Raw genomic sequence first — 21,567 nt, 5'->3', positions numbered from 1 at the left:
AGCAAATGTGTAAAGCAGATCTACCTTGTCAATACTTGTTCATTGCCATTATTGAGAAAAGTTTAATTCGGTAGATTATTCAAACCAACACACTAGGCTACTGCTGGTGAAAACATACATTTGAGTATAAAAATCTTACTTTGTGAGATTGTACCTGTGTGGGCCAGAATTTCCTACTTTTAAGAAGATCAAGATTAAGAAGATTTTTTTTTTCATGGGGTGGTAAAAAAGGTTTATACGAGATTGTATCAATTCTAATCTTATTTTGTGGGACAGCTACAGTGATCTTTATCAAACATGATTTGAAACACTGCAACAAATTGACCTTATAATAATGTGTATAACATTAATTACATTAAATAACATTTGTTCTGTCATAAAGGCTTAGAATTTAAAATTTACTGTATTGAAAATATCCAGAACTGTTACTTGATGATTCGGTTACATCTGTGGAATTCCTACGAAAATGTGTGGGGTGAAGACAAATAATGAGATTTGAGTCATCGTTTAGAATAAGTTCTTGTGCATGAAAGCATTTATCTGTCATACACAAAGTCATTCTTGAGGTAAAACTTGTACTCCGTTTGGTCTATAAAAGAGGTGTCTTCTGTGATTTGCAATAGTGTCAAAAGATGGACAACAGAAAGCTTTGTAGTAAGAGATATTTCACTTGCATTCATCTACTGAGCATATGTCATGATTTTGTTTTTCTTATTACTAACAATGTTTTTGTTTTTTTGTTTTTTTACAGAGTTGTTGCTTGTAGTTCTCACAATACACTTTGTCAGGTCACTTGACAAGTCAATTCAAAAAGATTCTGATGTCTCATCATGCCTCAAGATTATTCAAAATGATGCCATATATATAATAAAACATCATCTGGAGGTAAGTCTTTACGCTGGTAACTTTAGACCTGTGGCCGGTTGCATAAACTGGACATTTAAGAAACTTTTATAAATGTCCCATAGAAGAAAACATTACTGGTGTGTATCTTGAGACAAAACAATGGCTCTGGCATATTTTAAGATCTGTCAGTGCATTTTAAGTTGCTTTCAGTTAAAACAGCTCAAACATGTATTTTAGTCTGGGACAAGTGCTGTCTGTGACGTTTGTAATGCAAGTCATTTTAATGTTGAATGCTTTTTAATGATTGTTTATTATATCTGCAATTTCTTCCCTGCCAGGTATTTAACCTTTCTTGTCACAACCAGGTAAGTTATTTCCTCGTTCACATGCAGCTTTTTTTCCTAAGTAAATTAAAAATAAATATTGGAAAAAGAGAACATACATTTTAATATTGCCTACTTAATTTTATTTTCCAGAAGTATCAAAAAATAAATATTATGTGCATCTTAAAAAATAAAATAGAAATGTTAATATTTTTCCTTATTTTTTCTTCCAGACTCAAAGAAAAAAAAATAAATGCATCTTAAACTGGGCTTCAACTGGAAACTGTGCAGTGTTGCAGAAAATACAAGAGATGATAAGAGACAGCAGTGTAAGAACAAATGTGTTACATTACAATACAATAAAAGCATTTTATTTCTTTTTAATTATTCTGCTTTTTTTCTGTAATGCTGTTATTACAATGTTTTTTGTTTTTGTTTTTTTTGTTTTTTCAGGAGAAGTGTGCCATAAAACCAGCCCTAAAACCACTGAAAAAAAAACACTGCTCTGTTAAATCCTTCCTGGAATGCTGGTGTGGTTTTTTGCAAGTGAGGTTGTGAAGAGTTTTTTTTTTTAAAGAAAAGCCAGTAACAAATATGTTTAAAGTTGTTACTCTAACTTATAAAACGGTCTAAGCTGATTGATCTGTTCTAGAATCCCAATAACCCTAGGACAAGCATCTATCAATAAATTAAGAAAACTGATGATTGTATTTGTTCTGCACAATGTGAACATCACAAATATTTTCATATTTTTCAAATATTTGCTAACCAGTTAAATATTTATGTTTTATGTTTTTTTTTTACATTTTTATATTAACAGACTACTAATATATAAGCCTATGTACTATATATGTAGACAACAGTGTATGACAATAAAAAATTATGCATTTATATTAATTCAGTAAAGCCATGTGTTCTCTTTTTTTAACAAATTGAAAAAGAAAGGTTGCAATGTAGGAAAACATTTTTCAAACACTAGGAACCCATTGTAGAAAGTTTCCAGACGAACTGTGTTTAGTGTAACACTATTCGGCAGCACAGAGTGCCGATAACAGAAATGTGGAGGAAACGAAGTTAAACATTTAACGTTATTGGGATTCCGTGCACAGTCAGTGAAGTTTAAGGTTCGACGGGTGAGAATACATGATCAGTATGTCTACGGGAAAGAAAGGAAGTGTAATCTTTTCTGGATTCAGGGCGCTGGGGCTTTACTCTAATCATCTGGCGCACGTGCTTCGCTTCCATAAGAAACACAGAGAGTTCTATGTGATCACTGCAGTCGGACAGTGTTTCCACACGTATAATGTAAGTGCGAATTCCTTAATGGTATTCAGTCAAAACAATCTCTTTATAAAATATTACATGCTAAGTTCTTAGTGTCTGACCTGTTTTGAACATGTTCAGTGGTAATACCATGCCATTATTTGAAGTACTTATTTAAAAACCATGGTAACGTAACTTAAAGGTGCTAAAGAGGATGTTTTGTTTTATACATTTTTGCAATATTACTTGAAACTGTCTTTACTAACTGATAAAAGACTATTTATTAGGTCCACTGAAAGGATTAATATTAATATACATCATCTGTGCACGAGGTAGAGCCTTAAAAACAACAGCCAATCGTTTGTGTGATCATCGCTTAAACGATTGGCCCTCTGGCTTGTCAGTCACTGCCATTGTGCGAGACGTGCGCGGCTGCGCACTCCAGTAACTTTCCACACTACAGGCGCCGCACGCAATGTTTTTGTCAGGAGACAGGAGTAACAACTGCAGATTATGAGTTACCTGCGGTGAGTCCGACATAATGAATCCACCAACACGACACAGCGAATGCCGGTGGTAAACACTCGTGTTCCAATACTCGTGCTGGAGTTTTGGGAGGCGTTCCCTCGAAATGAGCTGTGAAGGAGGGGGGTTGTTCTTACGCATGCGCTCATTTCAAAAACTCACTAACAGTCTTTGGTTTCTCAGTCAACGAAAAGATCCTCTTTAGCACCTTTAACAAAAGTGATGTAGCCTACCATGCGTGTCATGGTATTCTTGAACGTACCTTAGAATACAATGTAAATACCTTGGTGCATGAATTTCTGTTTTCTGGTTCATATCAAAACGCGAATGGTCTGTATGGAGATTTACGTATCATGATATGTCCACCATTGTATATGTCCAAAATACAAAATTAGTACCATGTCCAAAAACAAGGTAATACCATCCCAGACAGCAACATAGTGTGGCCCAGATCCGGCCCACATCTGGTACATGTAGATTACAAGTAGGGCTGGGCGATGTATCGAATGCTTTTGTCACGCGCATTTCTTCAGTAAAGCCGGTTCCCTGATTGCCGCTAAATCGCCATCACCTGCTTTCAAATGAAGCGGCATTTAATAGACAGAACCGTAGTTCACTGATAAGACACGCAATATCGCGTTCAATATCGACGGCGATACATATCAATATTGAACGCGATATTGCGTGTCTTATCAGTGAACTACGGCTCTGTCTATTAAATGCCGCTTCATTTGAAAGCAGGTGATGGCGATTTAGCGGCAATCAGGGAACCGGCTTTACTGAAGAAATGCGCGTGACAAAAGCATTCGATACATCGCCCAGCCCTAATTACAAGCAGACCAGATGTGGGCCGGATCTGGCCTGACACTATGTTGCTGTCAGGGATGGTACCATGGAAAACTACAAACAAGCGTTTCAACTTTTGTACCATATTAATGCCATGTGATACCATCACTGTACCACCAAAGTTACATCTAATACCATGTAACTGTTTTTTTTTTAATCTTTTTTATTGCAAGTTTGAAAAAGAACAACTTAATCAATATAACAATGGATGACATCAAACATAAATAATAAGGAAGACAAATGTATAAAGTAGTGAAAGGAAAGCAATCAAAATAAATAAAAAATAAAAAAAATACAGAGGTAATGAAGCAATTTACGTAACATTCATCAGATCATTATAAAGATTCAGAAATTTGACACTTTTTTTGTTGTTAATCTTTTTTAGTGTTATAATTAAATAGTTAAGGTCACAGAGATAGTGGTTTAATTTGGGCAGTGTTGAGGAAAATTTACATTTATGAATGTAATATTTTGCCAACAAAAAAACTAAATTTCCAATATATTCTATATTTTGTTTACAATGTGAAAAATAACAGAATATATCACACATAGTTAAATCAATAACCAAATTAGATTTCAAAGACAAAAAATTTGACAGATCGGACCAAAATTCTTTAACATGGGGGCATTTGAAGAAAAGATGATCAATTGACTCAATACTAGACTTACAAAAATTACAATTCATACTAGTGTTACTAAATTTAGAAATAATTTAATTAGTAGGGTATATATTGTGCAAAACTTTTAAATGTGGTTCTTTAACTTTATTGGGGACACAAAATTTATAGGGTAAGAGCCATGCTTTTTTCCAATTAATCTTATCTATTAAAGAATTCCAGAAAAATGTTCCTCTTCCCCTGAAATACATTTCTTATCATTTTGTTACTACATTTTGGGTCATAAATAACCAAAAATTTCTGTTCACTCTTTACAATCTCTTTAAATGATAAGTGACATCTCATTAAATGAACAAGACCATTAGGTATAACTTTACCATTGTAAAAAATTCTTTATGGACAACCGGAAAATTGTGTTTAGACATGAAATCATAATAGGAATAAACATTCCCATGTGGATCTAGCATATCATAAAGATCCACAGTTTCACTTTGTGGGGAGAAATTGTGAACAAAACAAAGTTTCCATGCCAACAGAGCCTGTTCATGGAATTTAGAGAGTTTTATACGGAGTTTAGAAGCGGAGAAGTTACAAGTTAACAAAAATTTAAGCCCTCCCACTTTTTTATAGATATTGTGTGGAATAAAGTACCAAATAGTATCCGGTGAATTGACGCAGTTCTTTACCCAGTTTACTTTGAAGTATTACGTCAAAAAATGTAAAATGTCAAAACATCTATCAGATTTCTTACCACATATAACATGTTTTTTTTTTTTTTCAAAAAAAATTGTAACAGTAAACTATTGATTTGTTTACAAGAATTATCATGGACAAATAATTAGAAAGATGGGTATATAAAGTGTGACAGTCCTTCAGCTTTTATTAAAAGAACTCTGCCAAGAAAGGATAAATCTCTTTGAAGCCAATTGTCAAATATTAGTTTAGCTTTTTTTAATTTTAGGAAGGAAATTCATTTCTTGCCTAAGTGAAATTTTCTTGACGATATAAATACCGAGATATTTCACATTATCTTTAATAGGTATATCATTTGCAGAAGTTTCAAGGCTATAATATAGACAAAGAATTTCACATTTGGGAATATTCAATTTTAGACCAGAAGCCTGTGTAAAGGAATCTGTAGTTTCAAGAACCCCAGCAGCCTGATTTGTGTTTTTTTAAAAACAGGGTTGTATCGTCCGCAATAGACTTGTGCCGATATTCGGTAATGCGATAAATCGCGATAATGAATATGCACAATATTGTAATCGTCGACACTTCACAATACCGTAAAAATAATAATTTATTACCAATTATTAATTTTTTATAAGACAATTAAGAATACTTTACCCATCAATCGTATAAAATGCACAACACCGCTGTATTCTGCATCAAAAGAACACGCGCTCAGACGTAAACAATCCCAACGTGCACGAGAAGCACATGGCGGAACCAGTGAAGGAGACGAGCTGAATGAAAGTGCGCTTTCACTCTCTGACAGCAGAAGGCGCTGATGGAACAGCAGCGGTTACCACGGAAACCGTGCAAACAAAGTAACTGGGCTAGTGAAGTTTTTAAAATACTTCAAACAGCCATTCATTTTTTTGTAATCTCAGTGTTGTTCATCACAGCACCAAATACTGAATACTTAAAAAAGACTTAAAAGGCTATTTATTTCAAACCTAAACATTTTTATATTTTAATCTGGACTACAACATGCCCTAATGATTAGAAATTTTCTGATTATTTGTTATTGTTCAGTAAAACTTTGAAAACATACAGCTTCATTGGTTAACATGTTAATTCATTATCACTAAACTGACAATAAAAATACTTATAACGTATTAATTATTATGAATTAATGTTAATTTCTTAGTTACTGTTTAATAACATTACTAAAATCAAAATAACTTATTTAATGGACCTGAGCTAAAACTAACAAAGATCAGTTGTGTTTCTAAACTAACATTAACAAAAAATAACACTTTCTGTAACAAATGTAGCTATTGCTCAATCTTAGTTAATGCTTAAATAGTAAAGTGTTATCTGTTATTCTTTATAGCCTAATTCTTTTGCATTTTAATCTGTTTGAAAATTTTAGTCAGAGTTGTTTTTGTTTTATTACAAAAAGAGTTCTTAAACCTGTTAAACGATGACAAAAATGGTTTTGCAACTTATTTTAATATCGTGATAATACCGTATACCGTGATAAAAGCTTCATCAATTAATCGCAACATGAAAATTTGATACCGTCACATGCCTAGTCTGCAAGTTGCGAAATTCTAATCTCACGATCGAAAATTGACAACCCTTTAATGTCAGGATTATTTAGAATATTCAATTCCACAACTAACAGGAACAAAAAAGGGGAAATTCCACAACCTTGCCTAACTCCCCTGTTAATAGGAAATCTCGTAGATGTATCAAACTGTAAGAGAACTGAACTATTAATATCTTTATATATATCACTTTAACCATCTTTATAAATTTCTCTCCAAAGCCAAACAATTCTAGCCTAGAGAATATAAAATTATGCTTGATGGCATCGAATGCTTTGTTGTAGAAGTCTAGAAACAGTATGACTGCTTCTGATTTAATATGAGCGCCATAATCTAGAAGATCTAAAATTAACCTAATATTACAACTTATGTCTTTTAGGCATAAAACCTGTTTTGAGTTTCATTAATAATTTCACATAGACCAGATTTTAATCTTTTTGCAAAAACTAATGATAACATTTTATAATTTAAATTTAATAATGTTATTGGCCTCTAGGAAAGATTTTTACCTGGTTTGGTATCAGGGTAATAAGGCCTTGTTTCATTGAGGTGCATAATTCTTCATTAATAAAACATTCATTATACATTCTAAGTAATGGTCTCTTAATAATTTCCCAAAAGTGTTCATAAAGCTCAATAGTAAGGCCATCTGAGGGGCCATCTCCAGGGGATTTACCTTTCTTCATAGACTGCATTGCTTTGGTAAGTTCTTCTAAAGAAAGGTCATTTTCACAAACCGCTTTAAATTCACTTGAGATCACTGGAGTGTAAGTGATTTTTGGAGTGTTTGATTTTTTGTAAAAATGATCTTGCATAGTTTTCATTATAATTTGAGCAGTATAATTTGTTTAAAAAAAAAAGAATATACATATTTATTAAATTGACAGGGTTTTGTTTTTTTTTTTTTTTTTTTATTACCATCAATTTTCAGTGCTGTTAGACAATTCTTTTTAATATTTCTCTTGTCCAGAGCAAAAAATAACTAGTATTTTCTCTACCATTTCCAACTATTTAGCCCTAGATCTTATAAATGCACCCTTAGCTAATTCTAAGTAATGATCGTCTATGTCATTTCTCAGACTAGCCAATAAATTTTCCTCCTCTGTATTGAGTTTCTTTAGATAACTTGTCAAGCTCATTGAGAATCTCATGTCATCTTTTGGAATTTGCCACTTTAAGTTCTTTACCACGACGCATTGCCAATTGTCTGACTTTGAATTTAAAAAATTCATCTTTGAGTCTGACTCATTGATTTATCTTCCAAAACATAAGCAGTTTTTTTGACAGAATCCACAACTTTTTCATCTAGAAGTAGTTTATTATTGAATTTCCAATATCCACAAATTCTTTTACAACTGTCTGCCTTACCAATCAAAGAAATTGAAATTAATCTATGATCTGATGATGAATAACCGATTGAAGTATCTGAAACAAATTGAATTGCTTTAGTAGATAAGAACCAAAAATCAATTTGTGACTTGCGTGTCATATCATTATTTGTCTATACGTGGGTGGTTGCCATATAAGCCTGAAAAATTTTTTTTTTTTTAAAACTTCAAATATTAGGCATAAAAAATATTGAGTTGTGTTGTACTGACTCTTGAATTTCCAAAAATAGTTGTGGTTTTTTAGATTTTGTATTGGAAATTGGATTTATTCACCAATTTGTTGCATTTGTGCCTAAAATTGTCATATGGTGTGACATAAAAGTTATTCTATATAAAATGAAAATGAGATATACTCTCCCTATGTAACTAACTTCACCATAAACCTTTATCATTACTATCTTCAAATTTAATTTTTTTTTTTTGGTGCAGATCCAATATATTTTGTATTATTTTTTAAACCACCATGCAAAGTAAGACATACCTCTTCAGCTTTTCCAGATATTTTAGATTAATTCTGACAAACTCTGTTATAAATCTAACAAAATGCCTGTGACTCTTGCTTATACTATTTCTCTTTTGCTCCATTGACTTTTTTATGATTTATAACAAAAAAAGTAATTTTATTGTCACAATTCTGATTGTCACACCAAATGATATAGTGTCACACTATATGACGAACTGAAAAAAAAGTGTATTTTATATGCATTCATCATTCAATTAATTAAATTTACATTAATAGGACTAAAAATCATGAAACTTACTATCATCATTTTAAAACTTTTAAGATTTTATTTATGAAATATGAGTAAATCAAACTCCATCTCATGTCAAGAAACTTCAACATGAACATTTTAAAATTAGAGGACAGTGTTATAATTGTTAAACAGTAAAAAATATCAATTTACAATTAGCCGAATGTTTTAGATTGAAAATTCATAGACTATTATAGTATTAGTAAAAACGGATACCCATGGGATAATAACAGATTCACATGGGATCTTTAAACATCAGTGGAAGCTGAAAAGTTATAAAGAGAAGAAACAAAGTGGAAAACTCAAGGCATTCAGTGTGTACTCCCTTCCTCCTTCAAGAGATGAGAAAATGATAGAGATGTGGAGAGACACATAAAAGATACAGAAAAGAAAAAAGAATTGAATTGAATTCCCTGTATTTTTGTGTCCTCTCTTTACTTGACATTTCTGCCTGACACAAACAAAAAATTGCATCTTTTAATATGCAAAGTATGGCAAACATAGTGAAACATGTTTAAATTAAGTATACATTTCAAAAGCAACACATTAAAGGGTTAGTTCACCCAAAAATGAAAATAATGTCATTAATTACTCGCCCTCATGCCGTTCCACACCCGTAAGACCTTCATTCATCTTCAGAACACAAATTAAGATATTTTTGATGAAATCCAATGGCTCAGTGAGGCCAGCAAAGTCACCAAACCTCTCAAGATCCATAAAGGTACTCAAAACATATTTAAAACAGTTTATGTGACTACAGTGGATCAACCTTAATGTTATGAAGCGACGAGAATACTTTTTATGTGACAAAAATAACAAAATAAAGACTTTTCAACAGTATCTAATGATTCAAAACACTGCTTCATAAAGCTTCAAATCTTGTTTCGAATTAGTGATTCAGTTTGCATATCAAACTGCTAAACTGTTGAAATCACATGACTTTGGCACTCCAAACCACTGATTCGATTCGTAAAGCTCCGAAGCAGTGTTTTGAAATGGGCCATCACTAGATATTGTTGTAAAAATGTCATTATTTTGTTTTTTTGTCACACAAAAAGTATTCTTGTCACTTCATAACATTAAGGTTGAACCGCTGTAGTCACGTGACTGTTTTAAATATGTTTTGAGTACCTTTCTGGATCTTGAGAGATTTGGTGACATTTCTGGCTATGTAGGCCTCACTGAGCCATCGGATTTCATCAAAAATATCTTCATTTGTGTTCTGAAGATGAATAAAGGTCTTACGGGTGTGGAACGACATGAGGGTGAGTAATTAATGACATTATTTTCATTTTTGGGTGAACTAACCCTTTAATTGGATGGGTAATTTAATGTTCACCATTAATTTATTACAATATGTTTTGATTATTTATTTATCATCAAAAAAAGGGGTATGTCATATTGTGTGACAAATTTATCATATGGTGTGACCTGGAAAAAACGGTCACACCATATGACGTTTTGCTCAGTTAAGATAATCTCTCGGTTAACTAAAAACAGCTAGCTTATACTTGGCACGTAAATTGCCACATGACAGCAATGATTTTTAAGAATAAATGAGTAAAATTTGTAAAAAGTGTTTTATTTTTATGCAAATAATGTCACACCATAAGACACAAAACTTTGACCACTAGTGAGCTAATCAGATACAGAGCTTTTTAAGTAAAAATAAAAAAGTCAGAACTCGCCTCATGACCTTCCAAACCACTTTAGAGATGACAATGCAACATCCTGGTTGAGTGTGGACCTCTGTTCATAATGCTGTCCAAATTATTGCCCGTTCAAAATATAGATTTTAATGTCACACCATATGATGCCCGTTTTACGGACAAAATGTATTTGGCCAGAACTTTCTTACAAATCATGCACAGACATCAACACTTTCTGTGTTCATTAAAAATGCCTAATTCTGTTATTTAAACTGTAAATCTATCAATTGTTTATACTTTGCTGAGATATATTGTCATATTAGTAAAGTCACACATAGCCCAGACAGTCACACCATATGACAATTTTGACAAGTATTGGTCTTCATACACCAACTAAAGCTATGGTACGCTGTAGTAATATCTTGTTAGAGGAACAACATAAGGATATACATTTTTAAAAAATACCCATTTTCTTTAGTAAATGACATTATGGACAGGTAGAACTGTACGTCATGTCATCCACCCACGTATATTCTTTATCGTGTGGATGTAAAAAATGTCAGACATCAGTAACTTAAATAGTAAATTATCACACAACCGATCAAAAACTTTAGATGTACTGTTCTTTGGAGGGATTCTATCTATGGAATCATTGTGAGCTTCATTGAAGTCACCTCCAATCAGCAGATAAGCATCTGTGTATTTTCTTTTTAAATCTAGTAATAACTGGCTGTTTTTTTTTAAACATACATACATTTAAAGAGCTATTTTTCTTCCATGACAGAAAAATACAGAATAGCCCCACTGCAATTTCCAAAACTTTAGGTCACTCTCACAAGAATGAGTTTCCTGGAAAAAAATAAATAATTTGAGCTTCTCTGTGTTTAATAAAAAGAAAAAGTGCTTTCCTTTTATCTATATTCCTTAAACCTCTGACATTAAGAGAAATAAAGTCTAATTTCCAAAAATTATGAACTGTCATCCAAAAGATAAAGAAAACAAAGACAAAAACAGACAAAGAACAACAACGAACATAACCTTGTAAATTAGTTTAAGCTATTTGTTACTATGAAAACAAATAGACCCATCAGGATCTCACATGCAACAAGAAATCAACCAATATTGCAAGTCCACATTGTAAGTTTTTAGGGACAATGAAATTGTCTGTGTGTCCATTGTTCTCTCAATGTTAACTAAATGTCAATATTCACTTTTTTACCTTTGATGTAAGTGAAAGCACCGATGAAAGACACTCTTTTGCTGCCTTCTCTGGCTTTTTGAATCAACGGCCATGCCTTGGCCCATGCTGCTCTTTCCTCAGGTGACGGGTCTTCTTTTAGACGAAGATGAGCTTCCTCTAGGAATTTCAAAACTCTTGCATCCCTCCATACAATATCCCTAAATTGACGCATGCTGAATTGAATAATTATACCTCACGCTGAGTTGCCGTCTTTCCTCTTTCCAATTCTGTGCACAGAATCCACCACCTCTGGTAATTTTCCAGCAATTTTCGGGGAAATCTTGCCAAGAACATTGATCACCAGATCGCAAATGTTTTCTTGATGATCTTCCTCCTTCATCCCGTGCAGTCTCAGTCCCCATCTTCGTCGATAACTGTTGGCCTCCAGCAGCTGAAGTTTGAGTTGTTTGTTCTCTTCTCTCAAGTCTAAAGTCTTCTTTTCCAGCGCGGAGATCCTCTCGTTATGGTTGGTGGCATCTTTAAGAAGTTTTTCCACCGATTCATTCAAAAAGGTCATGGCATGATCAGTGTTTCTCACTGTTGTCTCCATGGATGTAACCTTTTCAAAAATGACTTCACATTTTGCGGAAAGAGGCTGAATGGCAACCATAACCTTGTTGAGGTCACAGTCAGGAAATGTTATCTTTCCTGTTTTTGGCGCTGGACTTTTTGCTGGTGTGCATGGCAGTGGAGTTGCCAAGGATTTCTCTGGATTGACTGTGTCAACTGAATCAGAAGTTAAATCTGTCAGCATTGTATCATCAGGATACTGGGCGATATTTTCGCATATTTTCATTTTTCTCCATGTTCGCCTCGGAGTGATGTTTCGCCTTGCTTTTGCCCATATGATCGCGTTTTCAAACAAAGTTAAAATTAGTCACTATAAAGTCGTTGACATAAAAAGCTAGGAATAAAACAATTTTTCTCACTTATTGCATGTTCATACTTGATGATGTCTGAGGATTAAGATCGCAGCACGTCTGCTCGGAACAGCGCCATCTTGTCCTCCATGTGACTATCGTGTACTACAGTACTTTTTGCAAAAATGACGTCACTTTCTGGTAGCACAGTACCAGTAGTTTAGGCACTAATCAAACCGGTTTAGATATGCATGTTTTTGTTTTGTCTCAAAGTGAGTGATTAATTTTGTGCATACTTTGGCATCACATTATTTTACATTGTCTTAGTTACACCATGTTACATGTATTTGTGTTGTTTATATACATGTTGTCCAATATCAGTATTACTCAGTATTTATTTGCATAGCCATAGTTTTTTTAGATAGATTAATTAGCCAAAAATGGTGTTATAATTAAAATATTATGTTGTGTAATAATAATTGTAATAATAGTGTAATAACTTGTGATGAATGCAGAAATAATAAGTAATATAATATTGCTTTTTATTTATGGTAGGGTTGGGCGATAACTACAATATAATTTAAGTAACATTCTCTTTATTAACAATCTGGTTTAAAAAAAAGTTCCATTCCAAGTGCACCACACATGAATTGATCAACATGGTGTAATGTAAAACAGTTTCTTAAATATCTTTGCAGAAAATATGCCTGAAATATGAAGGCAAATGTTGTACAAACTTATCTTAAACACATCCTATATACTCAAAATAATATAAAATAAGAAAATGCTAAATATTTCTTAGCCAAAAAGTAATAGCAATAAATAACACCAGTAATAGGCTATTATTAACAGCAAATGCTTTGTAAAAACAGAAAACAGCAGGTTTCAGTCCGTCACCATTATGCAAGCATGAAATATCAAACATACAGTTGTAGTCCTTTACAGGTTTTTGCATTCCATTGCGCTATTTGTCCTATTGTTTTTATGTTTGGAGGACATGTTTAGGTGTTGCACTTGGGTCTTACGTCTTTTGCAGCATCTCACCAATGAAACGGCATTCTATGCCGTGTTCCAAATTATTATGCAAGTGACATATCAGTAATATTTCAGTACAATAAACATTCAGATTTTATTTTTTTTTTAAGAAAATTTTGGTTTGTTTGTTTCTTTATCCATGTCTTTTTAGATAACTGGTATAAATCTCAGACAAAATAATTTGCCAGGTCAATGGAAACCCTACTTAGAGGTTGTTCCACATTATTATGTTCTCATGCAATATGGGGAGGAAGAAAGATCTTTCTGAAGATGAAAAGCATGAAATGGTGCAATGTTGTGCAAAAGGCATGAAAAAAGCTAATATTGTGTGAAACTGAATGGAGATTATCAAATTATCATAAGATTTGTGAGTGATTTAGAGCACAGCAGAACTCGGTCAGATAAAGGCTTATTAAGGAAAGTCCCTGTCAAAAAAATAATTGCATTAAAAGGACCGCTATAAAAAAGCCAGTGTTGAGCAGCAAACAGGTATTTGAAGCTGCTGGTGCCTCTGGAGTCTCAAGAAGCTCTTCATAGCAGTTGTGCATAAAGATGCATTTTAGCCACCCCTAACCAAACCTCACAAAGAGAAACATTTACAGTGGGTGTAGAAATACATACTCAGACTCAGATTTTTAAATAGTTTTTTTTACTGACTAATGCCGTACTACAATGGATGGTCTAAATGGATGGATTTCTGGATGGTTGGTAAATGGCCACCATGTTCCAACAAGACTGCGACGTCGGCAAGGAGCTGGTGGGTGATGATTTGTGCTGGATTATTGGGAAGTGAGATGGAGGGTATTTAAATGACTTTTGCAAAATGTGGAGTTGATAACTGGCCATTTTCAGCTATGGTATAAAAAGAAGGGTGGTGCCTTCTGAAATGCAATGCACTATCCCATTCTGCAAAAAAAAACACCACAGCAATAAAACTGTTTGAAAATGTATTTCTACACCCACTGTAAATGTTTCTGTTTGTGAGGTTTGGTTAGTGGTGGCTGAAATGCATCTTTACGCATAACTGCCAGCCTGCATGGAGAGGTTCTTGAGACTCCAGAGACACCAGCAGCTTCAAATACCTGTTTGCTGCTCAACATTTGTTTTATTATAGCTGCCCTTAATACAATTAATTTTTTTGACAGGAACTTTCCTTAATAAGCCTTTATCTGACCGAGTTCTGCTGTGCTGTAAACCACTAACAAATCTTGTTAATTTGATAATCTCCATTCAGTTTTCACACAACATTAGTTGTTTTCATGCCTTTTGCACAACATTGCACCATTTCATGCTTTTCATCTTCAGAAAGATCTTTCTTCCTCTCCATATTGCATCAGAACTGTGACTTGCTTAATAATGTGGAACAACCTCTAAGTAGGGTTTCCATTTACCTAAGTAGACCTGGCAAATTATTTTGTCTGAGATTGATAGCAATTATCTAAAAAGACATGGATAAATAAACAAACATTTTCTTAGAAAAACTAAAATCTGAATGTTTATTGTACTGAAATCTTACTCATATGTCACTTGCATAATAATTTGGAATGCAGTGTAAAAACACAGCGGTCAAGTTAAGGTGAGACACCCCAGGTGAATAGGGTAAAAAATAACTAATAGATATCAACATACTTCCCCAGCTGGTTGATTACATAAAAAATTGCAAACATATTTTATAAGTTTTCTAAAATGTTATGTTTAAATATGCAAATGAGGTGTTATCTTATTAAATGTACTAATTAGCATACATTTCTTGAACAAAAATCTGAATAATAGATAATGTCAGGTTCAAAATTTTCATTAAATTATTTGGACATATTAAATTAAAAGATTTTTACAGAGGGAATTTTGGATATCTCTTTTTATTGCTCCATAAATCAGAAAATACTATCAACAGCCAGAAAAAAAATCATTTTCACCATTTTTTTTTTTTTTTTTTTTTTAATTAATAAAATTTTGTATAAAATCAGGCAAATTATATATCAGCAAATTCCTCTGTAAAAACCTTCAGAATATAGATAGGAATCAAACTGTAAAGATTGGTGTATGTAAGTTCTGCTGAAGTGGAGATTTCTGACTCAGAGCAGGAGAAAAAACTAATTTTGAGAAAATGGCCTTTAAAGATATTTACTGTAATTGAAATCTATAGGCGCAAATTAGATAAAGTGCTATAAAATATACACTTAAAAGTGTATTTTGGATGTTTTCTTTCCACCAGTCTGAAAAAACACTTTATGAAAAGCGAAAAGCCAAAAAGTGCAAAATCTCAAAATTGACAGGTGCCTGAAAAAAAAAGTGTTTTTGCCTGTAGTGTCCCCCCTTAAAATAGCATTTAATAACTTTGCTTTTTTTTTTTCATTTCACTGCCTGAGTCTCATTATAACGAATTTCTGAATGAACAGCCACTTAAGAATAGTGATAGTTCTACGTTCATAGAGCGTCACATGAGAGTGGTTAATCGGGCGTGCCGACACCATCATGAGGTCGGATCATTTTCTTCTCCTAATACGATTTTTCATTGCTGTTTTGTCAACATGTCTAATTGTAACGCTTGCTAACATTTTTATTAAAATTCAGAAAAATTGCCCAGCCATAATTTATGGTCATGCTTTCAGTGCAATATAAAATGATCTCGTCTTTTTTCTGGCAGGTAAAGAAACTTGGAATCGTTGCTGTCAGTAAGTAGGATTCAGTACATTTATTTCTTGATTACAGCACATTTTCTGCACATGCATGATCAATTATAGTTTCCCATATGCATTTGATCGAAACAGTTGTAATAACCACCTATACAGGTAATGCTCTCCCAGAAGACATTTCATCCCTGGCGGCAGACCGTATGCTTGTCTATGCTGCATATGGAAAACTTGTCGTGGCTTTTGCAAAAAACAAAGAGGTAAAGAAAAAAGGTTCACAGTTACTGTGCTCTTAAAGGTGAAGTATGTAAGATTATAAGTAGTGGATTAATGGAGAATTAATGGATTTATCTCCCACAAAAGTGTAAACATTGAGCCTCCCAGGCACCATCAAAACATTTAGAGTCGTCTGCTCGGATCTCTTTCCTGCTCGTCCTAAAGGGAGAGTTTGGGGCATTGCTATTGTAGTAGGCGGAGCCAGAGAGTGTTTAACCAATGTGGGACTATGACTGAAGCAGTACATGGGAAAAGACATTAAGCTTCAGTTACAAAAGTGCAAGCCAAAGTTCACTGCATTTAGATATTCAAAAATGACACAGTTCATGAACGCATCAAAGAACGTTTCAATAATTCCATACAGCATCATCATACAGAGAAAGACAAATCTATCCGTTTAATATTTACTTTGACGTGTCCAATGTAAAATGTGCCCGATGCAGATACGTTGGGTGGTTTATCATAATCGAGACGTTCACATGCGCTCTAGAGAGAGTATTAGCCTACACGTTTGCTTACTCATGACACATAGCAACACAGCTAAAAGTTTTCCTAATATTTTTATTCTTTTATTAAAACTTTTACCTGTTGAGACATGCCTTCACAACCCGTAAGAGCTGTTTGTGATATGAGTTGGATAGGCGCGACTCACGAAAGGGCAACTTTTTTGTAATTCTGCTAGGTGCCAGAAACTACATACTTCACCTTTAAAGATGCATAACACTAAAGATACTTTGAAACAAGAATTAGTCAGAGGTAATATGTTTTGCTGTCTCTTCCATCCAGGTTGTTCACACATACACAGGCCATCAAGCTGATGTGCACTTAATGTTGCCTTTTGGAGATCATCTAATTTCTGTTGACAAGGACAATGTTGTCATTATTTGGGATGTCGAGTCTGAAGGTAGGTTTGTTATTTTTGCTAGGTTTACATTACTTTCGGCAGAATCAAGGGTATCTTCACAATGTATGTAATATGTTCTGTCAATCTCACTGCAGACACATACCTGCAGATTTCATATGACAAAGCATCATTTGAGGTCTCTGCTTTGATGCACCCGAGCACCTACCTGAACAAAATCCTGTTTGGAAGCAGTCAAGGGAGTCTTCAGTTATGGAACATCAAATCAAAGTATGCACTTCTAATGAATTCTGAATGCAGTTGGTGATATTAGTCTTATGCCTCTCCACAAACTTTCTAAAGATAAAAAGGAGAAATTGTGTCACAATGCGAATATTTTTTTTAATTTTGTTTGTAGTTCTCATTATTCTTAACAATGATTTTCATTAATACCTACGTTAACAAGAATAGTACTATCTGGAGTCAGTGATTTAAAATAAATAAATACATAAAATAAAATCAGCATAAGCTATGATGTAAAATACCTTTATAATTATTAAGAAATTAATTGTAAAAACATAAATAATTAGGGGTGTAACGGTACACAAACATGGCGGTTCGGTTAGGTACATGCCTCACTATGAAGTCATGATTCGGTACAGCAGGGGGAGAAAATTAACATAAAATTCCTTCTTTTTTTCCTCTTTTTTTATTAAACAGTAGACGTTGTATCTCTCATTAAATAAATTCAGTTATAATCAACATTTTCTTAAAAGTCCCCCTGTAGTCAATTATTTTATCCCTTAAAACTCATCTTTGATCATCAAAATGACATTTAAACATTTTTTTCCTGTGAAAATTTTTTCTTCATGCCTTAAAATAGATTAAATGTAACTTTACACCCTTGCCTCATTTAATATACATGGATCTATGAATATGCAAATTAGCCCCACCTCCACTCAAGCCAGCTCAGAGTCTAGTGTTGCTGTAGTGATGAGCATATTTAAGAAAAAAGTTTGCTTCGCATCGTATATTCAGTTTCACAGCTGTGTAACTGAACTGCTCACATATTTTTTGATGCGTAAATTGTGTTCTATATTATGAATTGGTAAAACGCCTTTGCAAAACGGTCTAAATCTACATGCATTCGTTTGGATTGATCTCTCACTGCGATTTCTCAGTAAAACTGACAGTATCGAGAGAACAACCAGCGCTGTTTTTCAGTCGTTTTCCTCTGTGAACGTGCTAAATGGATGTCTGACAATTTAGTTGCTTTTTGGAGTTTTGAGATTTAAAGGTGCCCTAGAACCCTTTTTCACAAGATGTAATATAAGTCTAAGTTGTCCCCTGAATGTGTCTGTGAAGTTTCAGTTCAAAATATCCCATAGATTTTTTATTTTTCAATTTTTTAATTGCCTATTTTGGGGCATAATTAAAAATGCGCCGATTCAGTGCATGCCCCCTTTAAATGCTCGCGCTCCCCGCCCCCAAGCTCGCAAGTTCACACAGCTAATATAACCCTCAAAATGGATCTTTACAAAGTGTTCGTCATGCAGCATATCAGATCATGTAAGTATAGTATTTATTTGGATGTTTACATTTGATACTGAATGAGTTTGATAGTATGATTTGTGGCTAACGGGGCTAAAGCTAACTTTACACACTGTTGGAGAGATTTATAAAGAATGAAGTTGTTTATGAATTATACAGACTGCAAGTGTTTAATAATGAAAATAACGACATGGTTCTTGTCTCCGTGAATACAGTAAGAAACAATAATAACTCTAACCACATTTAACAGTACATTAGCAACATGCTATCGAAACATTTAGAAAGACAATTTACAAATATCACTAAAAATATCATGGATCATGTCAGTTATTATTGCTCCATCTGCCATTTTGTCCTGTATAAAGTCTGTTGATTCGGCTGTGCTGCTTCAGATGTTAATATTGGCTTGTCTAATGCTTTGAACATGGGCTGGCATATGCAAAAGTTGGGGGCGTACATATTAATGATCCCGACTGTTGCGTCACAGTCAGTGTTATGTTGAGATTCCCCTGTTCTTCAGAGGTCTTTTAAACAAATGAGATTTATATACGAAGGAGGAAACAATGGTGTATGAGACTCACTGTATGTCGTTTCCATGTACAGAACTCTAATTATTTAACTATGCTGAGGTAAATTCAATTTTCAATTCTAGGACACCTTTAAAAACTTTTAAAACGTCTAGAGATAGAGCAGCGCTCCTTCTGCGGTACCGTTGCTCTCACTGATGGTGCGAAAGGTGCCTAATAGTTAGGCTATAAGGCTTATTAAAATTTTTTGTTAAATAAAAAACCCTTTGTGCATCTCTGTCCATGCAATAAATGCACATCCTTGAATGAGCGTGGATTTCTAGCAGATTTACTTGAACTTCTCAGTTAATATGGTTGACCCATTCCAAAAGGCGGCCAAAATCAGAATTTAAAATGGACTGAATAGCTCTCTCAGAATTTGACGTGTGATGCCACATACATATGCACATGAATCACAGTCACACGCACAGGGTCAGAGCAATATTGTTTTAGTTATGTTTTATAGTATTAAAATATTTCGAAGGAAAAAAAGCATGAACTTTATTGGCTTTACTTCAAGTCAGCTGTCACTTTACTTTGGCACGAGGCCCTATGCTCTCACCCACTTGGCACAGCCCTTGCGGCGGTTCTGTCGGACACATAAACGTAATTAATATGTTTAGCCTTTTGCTTGACTACGTTATCAAACAGCTAATAATGTTTTGCTAATGTTACACAAACTATGGGTGTGTCTCAATCAGTTCCCTAGCTCCCGAGCTCCTGAATCAGTATATCGTGTACACGAATTCGGGCACTGGTAAGGACAGTAAACGATGCTGGTTCACTACACATTGGGACACTTATGACTCTATTTCCGGCGACGTGACAACGTCCTCATTGTACAACATTACTATTGGTATTTATGAACGATAACAGAGCTGATATTTTCTGACATTACTTGTAATGTTATTTAAACTACATTATGATTAATTATTTGCTTGTTACTTATACGTGCAACATTTCAGCTGTGAATAAATAAGTGTTAGCTAGATTGTTCATTACCTGTCTAGCGATGTATGTTTATGCTGAAATATAATAAAATAACGGTTTGTATTTTTAAAAACATCTATCGCGTATCGTTATGTGTAGTGAGTTGGCTCACGTGATTCAAGTTTCGCGCTTCAGAACTTCCATTAAGGGAGCATAGTGAGCATCGATGCTCCCTGGTTTTCATGGTGCATTGTGGGACTTTTCAGGGAGCAAACGTTTCAGTGCCCTGGAAGGATTCTGCGAATGAGACAGCCCTTAAAATGGCCGACTCTCTGGTCAGTGCCCTGACTACTGAACTAGGGAGCTGATTGAGACACAGTATTTTCCCGTTCTTCATCTCAGAGTCAGACAGCTGCCTTCCAACAATCATATCCTTACAAACGCTTTGAACAACTCATATTTTTTCATATGAACAGAAAACATACTGGGATAACTTGGCTTCTCTCGAGACTCTCCTGCTTAAGAGCGCTCATGGTTAATGATATGCTAAAGCCCACTGACACGTTGTCTTGATTGGTTACAAGGTAGTCTGTGATGTCACAGACACTAGCGATTTCAAACCGCGGGGTTGAGACTGCAGGGCTCCAGACAAAAAAATCCATTAAGGAGACATTGGCTCCTATAGGGGGAAAAAACAGGTGCCAAATAATTTTTTTAAGAGCCACAAACAATGAACTTAAAATTTTAAAATCACTCACTTTTAGTCATCCTCTTGTTTATATATCTCCCGTTTACATTTTCAGCTTTTCATCTTGTGACTTTTCTGGGCAATGAATGTCACCATTTTTACTTAATACTATTATAGTTTTTGTTAATATTTTGAATCAGATTAGATTTTTATATTTTCTGCTTTCATATTTTAAGTTTTAATTTTTTTTAGTTTTTAGTTTTATTTTTTGTTGTTTTTTAACATGTTTAGTTTGTATAGATTTTCATTTTAGTATTAACATTTATTTCAAGCAATAAAAAATGTTTTTAATGGTTTTAGATGACTATAATTACCCTGATGCTAGTAAAATCTTTATATTGACTGTCAAACAATGTTCTTAGTCCTTCCTTCATGAAGCTACAAAAGTTTACTTTGAATCAA

At 33.9% G+C, this 21,567-nt stretch overlaps 1 protein-coding gene across 1 annotated transcript in view; it reads left to right on the top strand.

Annotated features, from left to right (window-relative positions):
* Nucleotides 1-2,203: 2,203 nt before the first annotated feature.
* wdr36 (WD repeat domain 36) overlaps nt 2,204-21,567 on the top strand; it is a 50,064-nt gene continuing 30,700 nt past the window's right edge. Inside the window, exons 1-5 of the mRNA XM_067406440.1 lie at nt 2,204-2,474; nt 16,268-16,295; nt 16,413-16,513; nt 17,316-17,433; nt 17,529-17,661. Coding sequence (XP_067262541.1) covers nt 2,313-2,474; nt 16,268-16,295; nt 16,413-16,513; nt 17,316-17,433; nt 17,529-17,661 — 542 coding nt within the window. The 5' untranslated portion in view covers nt 2,204-2,312. The remainder of the gene's footprint in view (nt 2,475-16,267; nt 16,296-16,412; nt 16,514-17,315; nt 17,434-17,528; nt 17,662-21,567) is intronic.

The sequence above is a fragment of the Chanodichthys erythropterus genome, chromosome 13, assembly GCF_024489055.1.
Source record: "Chanodichthys erythropterus isolate Z2021 chromosome 13, ASM2448905v1, whole genome shotgun sequence".
Lineage (NCBI taxonomy): Eukaryota > Metazoa > Chordata > Actinopteri > Cypriniformes > Xenocyprididae > Chanodichthys > Chanodichthys erythropterus.
This window is presented reverse-complemented; position numbering and strand designations above follow the sequence as displayed.